This window comes from Heterodontus francisci, unplaced genomic scaffold, assembly GCF_036365525.1.
Source record: "Heterodontus francisci isolate sHetFra1 unplaced genomic scaffold, sHetFra1.hap1 HAP1_SCAFFOLD_93, whole genome shotgun sequence".
Lineage (NCBI taxonomy): Eukaryota > Metazoa > Chordata > Chondrichthyes > Heterodontiformes > Heterodontidae > Heterodontus > Heterodontus francisci.
This window is the reverse complement of record NW_027140438.1, coordinates 5,182,611-5,196,560: the sequence shown is the minus strand read 5'-3', so window position 1 is coordinate 5,196,560 and position 13,950 is coordinate 5,182,611. Positions and strand designations below refer to the sequence as shown.

The 13,950-nt window shown below is 43.4% G+C and overlaps 1 protein-coding gene across 1 annotated transcript; it reads right to left on the bottom strand.

Moving 5' to 3' along the window:
• Window positions 1–460: 460 nt before the first annotated feature.
• LOC137359807 (uncharacterized) lies at window positions 461–12,587 on the bottom strand (the record flags this gene model as incomplete). The annotated part of the gene is made up of 9 exons (XM_068025505.1): window positions 461–1,057; window positions 1,325–1,481; window positions 1,828–1,959; window positions 3,690–3,800; window positions 7,476–7,650; window positions 8,791–8,948; window positions 9,570–9,675; window positions 10,890–11,152; window positions 12,287–12,587. Coding segments are annotated over 9 exons (1,407 nt in total), but the record flags the coding sequence as incomplete, so codon positions are not given.
• Window positions 12,588–13,950: the final 1,363 nt, after the last annotated feature.

Sequence of the window (13,950 nt, the reverse complement as noted above, 5' to 3'; positions counted from 1 at the left end):
TTTACTCTCTCAAGTCCCCCTTTTTCCCTGGTTCTGTATTTGCTAAAAGTAATAAATTTTGACTAATATATATTTCTGAAGAAATCACATTAACATTCAAAGCTCTCGCCACAGATGATATCTTAGCTGTTAAGTATTTCCAGCATGATTCGTTTTCAATTCAAATGATGGTCTTCGTCTGCTGGTGGATACGGGTATTTCAGTAAGCCAACGAGTCAGAAAAATCACAATTTTCTGGTGTTGCTGCTCTCCCGACAGAGTAACAATTGCGCTCTGCTGATAACTCACTGAAATGTTTAAAATTGACGGCAAAAACGCATGGATTTCTGACCAGATTCTCCTACTCTGACGCCATCCTCTGGGAGAGTGTAGCACAGTGAAAGAACATTGTATTGTATCTAGGAATTGGTGTTTATTTAGCACTTGAAACATAAAAGAGTTTTTGATATTGACAAAGGCACAAATTCCAACTGCAACATTGAATAAATGCTTTTAAAAATTATTTTTAAGGTTATTCCTATTGTACATCAGCACTTACATTATAAACTGCAGTAATTTGTCCACATCGAGTAGATGGCGATGGAGGAAGCAGATACAATAAATGCAGATTAAAGAGACAGACAATTTATTTGTCACCTGACGTGTTCTGAACCTTTTTTTAACAGGCTATGGAAAAGTGAATCGGTTACAAAACGAACATTACATAAACTCTTTATTAATCAGCAATGATTTTCATCTCTGTAACAGTGCTGGTAATTAAATGTGGAGTAATATATCTCACTATTTGTATAGACAGAGAAATGATCCGATATCAATTCTGTTGTGTATTTTAATTAAACAGAAAACACACACCTTCAAACAAAATATGGAGAAAAGCCAAATCTAGTTATTTCAACACAAAGTAAAATGATAGTTAATTAAAATAAAGTGATGTTTATATAGTAAAGCAAAGCACATTCATCATGTTCACACTGTTGGAAAAATTCATGCCATTCCCTCAGATTTAACACAGATTCGCCTCCAGACATCATTCACAGGATTTGAGGCTGACTTTTACCTGAAAAGACAACAAAAACGACTTGAGAGATTTACAGCAATGTTACCCGTCCAACAAATACATCAAATACCGTATCTGATCTCCTCAGAATATTTCTGCTTCAATAAGCCTCCTATATCTTTAGTAAGTACAGAAAATGTTCTCTTCTGATACTTTGGAATCACTGACCATTGAAAACACCATTAATTATCATATTAATATCGGAAACAGCCGGGACTGCCGTGTCAGCACAAATACATGGAACAAATAATAAAGCATTCATCTTACCGGTGTGATGGAGATGTAAGATGTTGAACCACACAGTCACTGCCCATTGTTAGTGGAATGTCTGCTATTGTGAACGTGTCACAGTGAACATCCTCATTGTTTTCAGGACTGGAGGGAACCAGCAAAGCGGTATCAGTGCGGGTCTGAGAGCTGTATGCTGTGGAGGGAAAAATTATGCATTAATGATTGGACTGAAAGCGGGAACGGTGCGGGTCTGAGAGGTGTATACTGGAGAGAGAAAGATGATGGATTAATGATTGGACTGGAAGCGGGATCAGTTCGGGTTTGAGAGCTGTATACTGTGGAGACAAAGATTATGGATTAATGACTGGACTGAAAGCGGGTTCAGTGCGGGTTATCTATATATGTGTCAATAACGTAGAGGGGACTGGAATTTGGTGGCCTCTGAATGTTTTCCAGCTCCATTCACCGCGTTGTTTTTTTTACCGCTGGGTGATAGCAGATAAAATGGATCAGCTGGTGACTGTGGGAGTTTAACTCACCAAGAGTGGAGAGATCACCGCCGGCACTTGTCAGTGTGAAGAGATCATCAGGACCACTGCCCAGCAAAAAGTGCCCATCCTGAGTGTCAATGGCTCCAATATCAACGTCATCATAATCAGCGGGAACCAGACCTGAGAGGAAATAATGATTTTCACTGAAAATAAATGGTAACACTGAATGCTTAGAATTATATTATTAGACGTCAGTATACACGGGCCGGCCAGGGTAGACTGTGATCTTCAACTACAGTGAGATTAGAGGCTGGCGAATGGTGGGAACTTGTCGTGTCACGACAGGTAAGTCATCGCTCATGCTATGTTTAAAATGCAGCCTGCAATCGACTGAAAGGAACGGCAAAGTAGGACATTGGTTGGGAGACTGGCAACCTGCATGTTTGGCAGATGGCAGCAGCCAGAGCAAGGGTGGCGCCCAGGTTTTCGCATGCCTCCATGGAAGTGTTCCTTCAGACAGAAAGGGCAAGGAGGGAAGCGCTTTTTCATCGGGACGGGAGGAGGAGGCCAGCTAGGCAGGTGGGGAGGGCGGCGGCATGGCAGGAGATTGAGCAGGAGGTAACCAGCCGTGACGTGGTCCCATGTAAGAGGTTTCAGTGCAGAAACAGGATCAATGCCCTGATGTAGTATGGCAAGGTGAGTGCAGTGCCTAACATTAAGCTGACGGCCTCAAATGTCAGAAAAGATGAAAATATATTTGGGGAAGGGGTGCCCCCACTCATTGGTTCAGATCCTCCTCCATCATAGTGCACATCTCAGTGACCGCCTCCCTGGAGAGGCACAATCTTCAGTGACACTGCTGTTCTGACATTTGCAGGAAGCAGAGACTCTGATGGTAAACCCTCTCTGATGGGTCGCATCTTCTGCACTCAAGAAGCTGCTTGCGTGCTACTGTGAGACCTGCTCGCCCACCCTCTCTTCCAGCGTCATGATCCTTGTCCCTCTCTGGGTGCTGCAGCCCAAATCTCGCGGACTACAGTTCTCTCCATCTCTGATGCTCCTCCACAATGGGAGACCTCAAAACAGGAGTGGATGACATCTATTGTAAATTGTTGCACTCATTTCTCAATGCCTCCACTCTTTTCACTTTGCATACATATGTTGCAAGTCGGAGAGGATGCTCATCCTGAATACTTCTGTTGTGATCGCCAAGATCGGTCAGCCTCCAGATTGCCAATAACGTGATTCAGTATCTCTCGCCCTCCCTCCAGTGCCACAATGCTTTTCACAGCCAAAACTGACCTTCCTCTGAGCTTCCGCCTCCGTGTAGATGGCGAGTCTCTGAAAGCTGTTGTTGTTGCCGGCCTTTCACTAATTTGTGAATAGTTCGGAAAATTGCCATGAATTTCCTGTTTTATAGGCTCAGTTATCTGCCCAGAGCCTTATAGTGCAGCCTCCACCCACCAGCTCTGCCGACTCTGGGAATATCACCTAACAGTGTAAAGATGTCGAGCTTCCTTTGCACCGCTATCCAGTGGCAATTTCCCTCCCAATCTGCAGCCAATGTGTAATAAAATTCTGCCCTCCGTATTAAAGTCACATGTATCCCGTTGAATCACCTATCCAAAATGCACACAAATTTCACATTTCACTGCCCAGACAACAGTGCCAGAAAACATCATGAACTGAAAGTTTAATTCCATTATACTACTGGGTGGAATCGGGATGATTTTGTAGAAATCCAAATTATTTCTACATTTTTTAAAACTAAAATCAATCAGCAAATCTCCATGTCTTCAGCAGCATCATTTTACAGCGAGTAAGTTCTGATATATTTCATTATTAATTTTAGATAGCAGACAGCGTGATGGATTAAAAAGCCTGATGATAACAAGTAAAAATGTACCCACCCTGAATACTGGAGGAGTTCCCTTCAGAATTTTCTGATCCAGGATCCGTGTCACCCAAACTGTGACTGGTGTAATATTCAATCTGATTGAGGGACTGAATGGAATCAGTAACTGTTAAACACAAACATGGATGGTTATTGGAGAGATTGAGTGGGACGTTCGAGCAAATAACAATAAACCGTCATCATCTGATGACAATGTACTGGGACTTTGTATCTGACACGATTGTGGAACATTCATCACAGGGACTGCAGTGGTTCAGGAGCATCTTGGGATGGACCAATAATGTTGGCTCACACAGCGAGCAGTTAAAACAATACACAGTACAGCTGGTCCTTCAGATTTCAGACATCAGCGCAGAAACAACAGTGAAAAAATAGTCAGTTAGCACAGTTTCTTAATACAGAATCCCTCCACCCTGTCCCCATCTCTTTCCATTTTAGAGTCTCAAATGGCCGATGTTGGCTCCAAAACTAAACCCCACCCCGGATAATGGGGCAGAAAAGAGTGCAAGGAGGCTAATAACGGATTTGTTCTGAAAGTCATAGAATCGTACAGCATAGAAACAGGCCCTTCGGCCCATCGCGTCCATGTCGACCATAACGAATATCTATACTAATCCCACCTTCCTGCATTAATTCCATATCCCTACATGCATTGCTCATTCAAGTACCTGTCCAGATGCCTCTTAAATGTTGCTACTTTTCCTGTCTCCACCATCTCCTCAGGCAGCTAATTCCAGATACCCACTATTCTTTGTGTGAAACATTTACCCCTTTGATCCCCTTTAAACCTCCTCCCTCTCACCTTAAATCTATGCCGTCTAGTTTTAGTCACCCTTAACATGGGAAACAGACTCTGGCTAACTATCCTATCTATACGTCTCATAATTTAACATACCTCTATCATGTCCCTTCTCAGCCTCCTTCGTCCAGGGAAAACAGACCCAGCCTATCCAATCTCTCTTTCTAACTCAAGTCCTCCAAACCAGCTAACATCCTTGTGAATCTTTTCTGCACCCTCTCCAGCTTAATCACATCTTTCCTGTAGTCTGGCGACCAGAACTGCACACAGTACACCTAGTGCGGCCGAACCAACGCTATGTACCACTGAAACATGACGTCCCACATCTTGTACTCAATGGCTCGGCCAATGAAGGCAAGCATGCCATATGCCTTCTTCACCACCCTGTCTACCTGTGTTGCCACTTTCAGGGAACTATGTACTTGCACCCCAAGGTCTTTCTGCTCAGCAACACTCCCACGGCCCTGCCATTCACTGTATATGTCCTGCCCTGGTTTAACTTCCCAAAATGCATCACTTCGCACTTGTCTGCGTTAAATTCAATTTGCCAATCCCTTGCCCACTTTTCCAGTTGATCTACATCCTGTTGTAACCGGCCTCTGATCTGAAAAACAACCCTCCACCACTACCCTCTGCCTCCTATCATTATGCCAATATTGTATCCAATTGGCTACCTCTCCCTGGATCCCATGTGTTTGAACCTTTAGGAGCAACCTACCATGCAGGACCTTGTCAAAGGCCTTGCCAAAGTCCATGTAGATATCGTCCACCACCCTGCCCTCGTCAATCCTCTTGGTCACCTCCTCAAAAACCTCAATCAAATACGTGAGACATGATTTCCCACGCACAAAGCCATGCTGACTATCCCTAATCAAACCTTGCCTTTCCAAATGCTTGTAAATCCTGTCTCTCAGAATCCCACCAATGATGTAAGGCTCACCAGCCTGTAGTTCGCTGGCTTATCCCTGCTTCCCTTCTTAAATAACGGCACAACGTTAGCCATCCTCCAGTCTTCCGATACCTCACCTGTGGCTAACAATGACATAAAAATATCTGCCAGTGCCCCAGCAATCTCCTCCTTTGCTTCCTATAGCATCCTAGGATACACCTGGTCAGGCCCTGGAGATTTATCCACCTTAATGCGCTTCAAAACCGCCAACACCTCCTCCTTTGTAATGTTGATATGCTCCAGGATATCTGTTCTCTCCCTTGAACTCACTAGCTTCCATAACCTTCTGCACGGTAAATACAAACTAAAGTATTCATTTAAGACCGCGCCCATTTCCCATGTCTCCACACATCGATTCCCACAGTGATCCTTAAGGGGACCGACTCACTCCCTAGTTACGCTTATACTCTTAATATACTTCTCGAATCTTTTATGATTCTCCGTTATCTTAGCTGCCAGGGAAATTGTCTTTGTGTGTTTTGTTGTAAACTGAGTAATTTATCTCAATGGTTAAATCGCCCTGCAAATATAGTTCAGGACAGAACTTATATCGGTATGGTGGTGTTGCTGCCCCAGTATCATGAAGCAGAATTTGTAGATTTCATGTTAAACTTCAGAATACAAGGTGTTAGAATAAGTTTCTTGGTGCAAACCACCGATTTCAGGTAAGGAATTCCCGATGGGAAAGTGTTTCTGATCCAGAATTCCAGTCACCTAGAAAAATAAAATCTGAGTCAATGTGACTATCTCCTTCTGAGAGCAGTGATTATTTATGGTCTAGTTTAAATGGAATGAAATGACATGATAGTTATAAACAAATAGAAATCACGTTCTTTCAGCATTAGCGGCGGGTGGGAATCTTCCCAAACCCATTGCTCATCTTACTATACACACAGAAAGACACACTCGCACTGTGACAGGGCTCCTTCACATGGTGATAGTGAGCAGATTTCTGACAGTGTTCAGTCAGTAACCTGACTATTAAAATGGGGTATTTGTCTAGTGAAAATTCGGTATGAAATATAAAATACAGACCTGAACGCCGGATCTGATAGGAATCCTTGCCAGGTGGAATATTCCCAATCTCTTCATAAATTGCTTGGTACAAACCAGCCAGTGAACCCTTGCCGCTAGTGACAGAACCTGTCAGGTGGATGGTGGGGAGATTAAAGTTTAGTTGCAACCCATGAGCGTTTAACAGTAAATTATCTGCGAACACTTCCAAAATGGCAGAGATTGTGATAGTAAAGAGATAAAGCCAGGTATTGTGAATGCGGAGTAGTTTTATTGTCCGTATTTGTGTATATGTCTTTGTGTCTATTTTTCTACATACTCATATGTTCACCTGCAGCAGACTGGGGACAAATGTGTTCACTGAGGAAAAGTTCAATCAAGTTTGTCAGAAACGATCTCCCCTGACAAAGCCATGCTACTATCCCCGATTAATGCCTGCCTCTCCAAGTGGAGATTAATCCTGTTCTTCTGAATTTTTCCCAATACTTTCCCTACCACTGATGTTAGATTCATCTGCCTGTAATTACCTGGTTTATCCCTGCTACCCTTCTTGAATAATGGTACCACATTCACTGTCCTTCAGTCCTCTGATACATCTCCTGTACCAGAGAGGATTTGAAAATGTGTGGCAAAGCCCCTGCTATCTCCTCCCTTATCTCACATAGCAGCCTGGGTCACATCTCATCTGGGTCTGGGGATTTATCCATTTTAAGCCAACTAAAACAGCTAATACTTCCTACCTTTCAATGATAATTTGTTCAAGTATATCACAATCCCATTCCCTGATCTCTACACCTACATGGGTCGTCTCCATGGTGAATACAGATGAAAAATAATCATTTAAAGCCTAATCTACATCCTCCGACTCCACACACTGATGGCCACTAATCGGTGGTAATCTTATCCTCTTGCCCTGAATATACTTCAAAAAGACTTGGGATTGTCCTTCATCTTGCTCCCCCAGTGTTTTTGCATGTCCCCTCTTCGCTCTTCTAATTACTTTTTTAAATACCCCCTACACTTCCTATGCTCCTCTAGGGCCTCCACTGTTTTCAGCTCACTGATTCTGCCATTAAACTCCTTTTTGTTCCTTATCCAATCCTCTAAATCCCTTGACATCCAGGGTCTCCTGGACTTGTTGGTCCTACTCTTCAAGGTTAGGGGAACATGCTGGCTCTGAGCTCTCACTGTTTCCTTTTTGAAGATAAGAGACCATGGGATCCAGAGCAATTTGACAAAGTGGATGCAAAATTGGCCTAGTGGCAGGAGGCAGAGGGTGGTGGTCAAAAGTTGTTTTTGCGAGTGGAAGCCAGTGACCAGTGGTGTACTACAGGAATCGATGCTGAGACTCTTGCTGTTTGCACTGTACCTTTAGATGTAAATACAGGAGGTATGATCAGTAAGTTTGCAGATAACACGAAAATTGCTGATGTCGTAGACAGTGAGGAGGAACGCCTTATATTACAGGACGAAATAGATGTGCTGGTAAGATGGATGGGGTCCGAGCAAATGGAATTTAATCCTGAGAAGTGTGAGGTGATGCATTTTGGGAGGACATTCAAGGCAAGGGAATATACAATGGATGGTAGGACACTAGGGAGTCCAGAAGGTCAGTGGGACCTTGGTGGACTTGTTCATAGATCACTGAAGGCAGAAGCACAGGGAGATAAGGTGGTGAGGAAGGACATATGGGATACTTGCCTTTATTAGCCGAGGCATAGCATATAAGAGCAGGAAGACTATGATGGAGCTCCATGAAATGCTAGTTAGGCCACAGCTGGAGTACTGTGTACAGTTCTGGGCACCACACGATTGGATTGATGTGATTGCACGGGAGAGGATGCTGAGGAGATTCACCAGGCTGTTGCCTGGGCTGGAGCATTTCAGTTCTGTAGAGAGACTGGATAGGCTAGGGTTGTATTCTTGAGCGCAGAGAAGGCTGAGGGGAGCCCTGATTGAACTTTACTAAATTACGAAGGGCATTGATAGGATAGATAGGAAGAAACGTTTTCCTTTAGCAGAGGGGTCAGTTGACTGGGGACATGGATTTAACATAAGGGGCAGGAAGTTTAGTGGGGATTTGAGGAAAAAAAATATTCACCCAGAGGATGTGGAGTCTGGAACACACTGCCTGAAGAGATGGTGGAGGCAGGAACCCTCACAACATTTAAGGTGTTTAGATGAGCACGCGAAACACCATAGCATACAAGGCTAAGGGCCGAGTGCTGGAAAATGGGAATAGAATAGATAAGTGCTTGATGGCCGGCACATGCACAATGGGCTGAAGGGCTAGTTTCTGTGCTGTATAACTCTATTACTCTATGACTCGATGACCTGATCTGCTGCTTGTGTTCGTTTGTAAACTACTGCCAGTCTAGTGAGGTTAGAAAGCTTGATCGTATCAGCTTTTGGACTGTCTTGTTTCAGAGCCTGTTCTAGTCGGGTCCTCGGCAGAGATAACAGGCCGAAGCTGTCCGAGCTTTCAAATCTTTCTGAGTAAGAGAGAGAGCTATTTCTATAAGAACTCTATGTTATTATGGAAAGTGTTTTTTATTAAGAGGCCCATTTCTTATAATAAATCAGGAGTGTGTTAGTTGGGTGAAATATGAGTGGAAGCGTTGTTTTGGAATGTAGAATCACCGCTGGTGAATGCAGAAGGTCCTATACAAATTTCATTTGTCAAAATAACAGGCAGACCCGGTTAGACAGCTCGAGATTGGATGCCCAGAGCCAGAATCTGAAGGGCTGGAATTGATACCCAATGGATGAAGGAAGATTTAACAGTCAAATAAATAGCTGAATGCACAGCCCAGAAATTCCAATCAAATTTCCTGATCCATTGTTACAATAAGTAAATTCTTCCAGAGTTTCATGTATTATGTGATGAACTCTCACAGTGAATGTGGACACTTGAAATTACTCTCCAGTTTAAATGTCACCTTTCACTAATTGCGAGCACGTTGAATTGAGAAAACCAGCAAAAAAAATTACAATGTGTTTCTAACAAGGCCACTTGACGGTCCATAGAAAGCTGCAATGAACGAGAAGTTTGGCAGTATGTGACACAATATCTGGGATTTTGTGTTGGATCCGCGGTAAGATATGAGCCTCACCTCTTCTGATTGACTTTTTCTGTATAACCACCATCAGCGAGATGAACACACAGATTAGCAGGACTCCGAAGCAGACCGCAATTAGGATGGAAGTTGTTTTATATCCCTGTTCTTGATGACAACAAGAAAGCTTTAATACAGACACAGTCCGTCTTGCATGATAAAATATTTATATAAGTATTTAATAATTAGATCCACTGCTTCCGGGCAATGAGTTGGGCTGAACATTCCCCAGTATGTGTGGTGCACATTGCACCAGAGGAAAGTGTGAGCCAATCTAAATTACAGAGACAGTGCCCCCATGTTTCTGATCAGTACAGGACAGTTCAGGTACAGTCAGAAACTGGGATTAGCGGATTTTCAACCGGACCATTTGAAATATGCGGTGAGGAAAATTTTTTTCCAGTCAGTGAGCACATGCTTATAGTATCTTGAGGAAATGACAAAAGTACCAATTCAACTAATACAAACCCGAACGCTAGCTGGAATACTAATAATGGTAAGTACCTGCAGATGAGGACGGGTAAACAATCGGAGGCACATCGAGTCCTGTGGAATATATTGTACAAAACGTTCAGGAGGATTTCAGCACTTTCCATTTAAACGATAAAAATTGTTCTTAATTTCCGAACTAATGAGTCAATTTAACAAAACAAGGCACCCTAACCCCACTCTCCAAACCCTGCCACCCTCACCGGAACAAATCACACTGGCATCTTCCTTGTGATCACAGTCAGACTGAGCCAGCGATGAAGAAGGACAGTCGGCCAGAGACGATTCGCTTCCAGTGCATTTCACCTCATCCAGCCAGATAACACCGTCACCCTGGGAAAAAGTAGCTCCTCCTGGGGCCAAAAGAGCGTGACCACAATCCAGCTGTCTGCAGACAACATTGGCATCGGCCAGATCCCAGGAATCATCACACACCGTGCCCCAGCTGTTATTGCACAATATCTCAACTCTCCCGGAGCAGTTGGTGTTACCTCCAAACAGGCGCAACCAATGTCCAGAATCTGGCAAAGAGAATCAATGGTTATTATTGATGTAGTATAAGAAAGTAGTACATGTCAGATAGTTGGTATAATAAAGAGGAAGTAGCACCTGGTGAAAGCCCACGTTTACAATCATATTCTCGAATGCAGTCCTTTGATCTGTGGGGCTGCTCCTCAGTTACTTTTGCTTCTGTTGAGAAGAGAAACATGCTGACTGTATCACACACCAATGTTTGAAATGACACTCGCACATTTAGAGGTTTGTTGTGTTACCTGAACAAACAACACCAGCATCCTCCCTGTGTTCACAGTTGTGTTTACCCCACGGTTCTGTTTGACATTGCCAAAGGAACGATTCGTGTGAAATACATTCCATCCCATCGAGCCAAATGGGTCCGGATCCTTCTCCGAATGACTGAGCATAATAATCAATCGAACTGAGAGGACCGCACTGTAATTGTTTACAGATCACTTCTGCATCAGGTCCATCAAGTCTCTCCGAGCACACTGTTCCCCAGGTGCCATTGTAGAACACTTCCACTCTCCCCTCACAGCGATGCTTCCCATTCACCAGCCGCAGCTCTTTGTGCTCTGTCAATGACACAAGAAATATCCAGATAGTTAGATTGATAACTCGTTGTATGTTCATACTGCACAGCTCAACACATGCTGCACCGGTTGTGTTCACTGATTTCCAGTAATTATTTCAGAAAAGCGATAGAAAAACACTGACAGCCCATAAAGTAATAAAGAATAATCAACACGGATTTCACAACAGAAAAGACAAACAACGTTATTGAATTCTTTGAAGAAGTTACAGAAAGATAACAGGGATAATGCAGTCGATGTAATATGCATGTTTTTTTTTCAGAAGGCCTCTGACAAGGATCATGACTGAGGTCAGAGCCTGTGAAGTCAAGAGATCAGTGGAAGAATGATAGGAAACCAGCTACAAAGCACACCGTCCGGGTACAATGTGCTAACCCAGAATGGTGGAAGTTGGGAAGTGGTGTTCCACAGGGCTGGGATCACTACTGCTCAACATTTACATGAGCGATTTGGATTTAGACAAGGGAGACTTAATTTCAAAATTTAAGATGACAGCAATTTGGGGATATAGTTAACACTAAGAAAGACAGAGACAAAATACGGGAATACGTTAATAAACGGGCCGAATGGGCATACAATTGCCAAATAAGTTGAATAGAGATAAGTCTAAGGTGCTCAGTGTTGACAGGAAGAATAAAGAGACCACGTACTTCTTGCAAAATAAGAGTCAAAATGATGTCGATCAGCAAAGAGATCTCGGGATACAGAGGCACTAATCACTTCGAAAGTGACAGAGACCGAAGTTAGTGATCATAAATATAGGATAATCACGAATAAATCTAATAGGAAATTCAGGAGAATTTGTTTGTTTTTTTACCTAGGGAGTGGTTTGAATTTTGAATTCCGAACACATGCAATTGCTGAGGTGATTTGCACTGATGCCTTTATGGTAAAGCTATACAGGTACATGAGGCAGAAAGAAGCAGGAGGATATGCAAAGAGGGTTAGGTGCAATGATGTGGGGTGATACTCGTGGGCAACGTAAACACCACATTGACCAGTTAGTCCGAATGGCCAGATTCCGTGCTGTCCATTATATGCAATTCGAAGCCATATCTTCCCTGTGAAACCGCGTGCACAACACTACGGAAAATGGGCACATGGAAGCACCTTCACCTGAACACATGATCCTCACATCTTCTTTATGAGAACAGTCGTGGTGACCCCACGATGCTGAGGGACATTCCCAGAGAAATGATTCGTTACCAGAACACGTCAGTTCATCCAACCAAACTGGCCCTGAGCCTGGTCCACAAGATGCAGGAAGTGCCAGGTCCAATGCCTTTCCACAACCCAGCTGTTTGCAAACCACGTCAGCGTCCGCCAGATCCCAGGAATCATCACAAACTGAGCCCCAAGTCCCATTGTAATAAATCTCCACTCGGCCAGTACATGGGCTTCCACCGTCAGACAGCCTTAACTGCACGTGGTCTGTTGGATAACAGTACATGAGGATTATACTTTCAATAGACATTCACATCATCACTCAATACAACTGATTTTACCATCACCAGCTCAAAAAATGAACGTGAAAAGCACCTGTGACAGGTAAATAAAACTATACAACAGAATATCTGTTTACACTTACTTCTTACATAGAATGTAAAGAACGGCAATGTTTCAGATATGCTATTACATCTGGCTTTGACAAGTTCTGGTCTCCAGTTCCCCTTTTATGTTTTGAATGCTGTGTACGGTGTTAAACAGGCAATCACTCACACGATTCACAGTTAATTTATACTCATGTTATATAACTGTATCTGTTCCTTGTCCATGTATGTTACCCTAATTTGTTATCTTGGTCAGACATTTACTGCCATCTCCTATTTCCCTCATCTTCAATTACAAGTGACTTGCATTTATCTAGCGCCATTAACGTAATGAAACATCCCAAGGGGCGATACAGGAGTGATATCAAAGACATTTTAACACAGAGCACCGAAAAATATATTAGGTCAGATGACCAAAAGCTAAGTCAAAGAGTTAGTTTTTATGGAACGTCTTAAAGCAGGAAAGACTGGTTGACAGGCAGAGATATTTAAGCAAGTAATTCTAGAGCATGTGACCTTCGCAAATAAAGGCACGGCCGCCAATGGTGCACAATTAAAACCAGGAATGCTCAAGAAGCCAGAACTGGGAGCTGCCAGTCTGGAGCCGATTGCAAAGACAGGAGCTGTGAGGCCAGGAAGGGATTTGAAAACAAGGATGAGAATTTTAAAACCTCTCGTTGCTGGGCAAAGTAGGTCAGTGGGCAGAGGGCAGATGCCTGAGTGGCAAATGGTCGAGACAGCGGAGCTTACAGAGGTTGTAACTAGTGAAGCCAGCCAGGATTGCATTAGCATCATCGAGTCTGGAGGGAACAACGCTATCGACAAGACGAGATAAGGGCAAATGCGGGTGATGTCATGGAGGTGAAAATAGACAGTGTTAATGAGGATATGGAGATTTGATAGGAGGATCACCCTGGGGTCAAATATAACACCAAGATTACAAGCTGTCTGGCTGAGTGACAGACAGTTGGCATGGCGAGAAATGGAGTTGGCAGCAAGGAAACATGCGATGGGGACTGATGGTTTCTATCTTTTCAATACTGAGTTGCAGGAATTTTCTGCTGATGCAGTACTGAATGTCAGCCTGGAATTCTCACAGTGTACAGGCATTGGAGGGCTCAAGAGTGTTGAATGTGAGGTAGAGTTGGATACAGTGAGATACATGTGGAAACTGAGGCTTTGTTTGCGGATATCGCTGAAAGGCAGCATGTAAATGAGTAATGAAGTGTC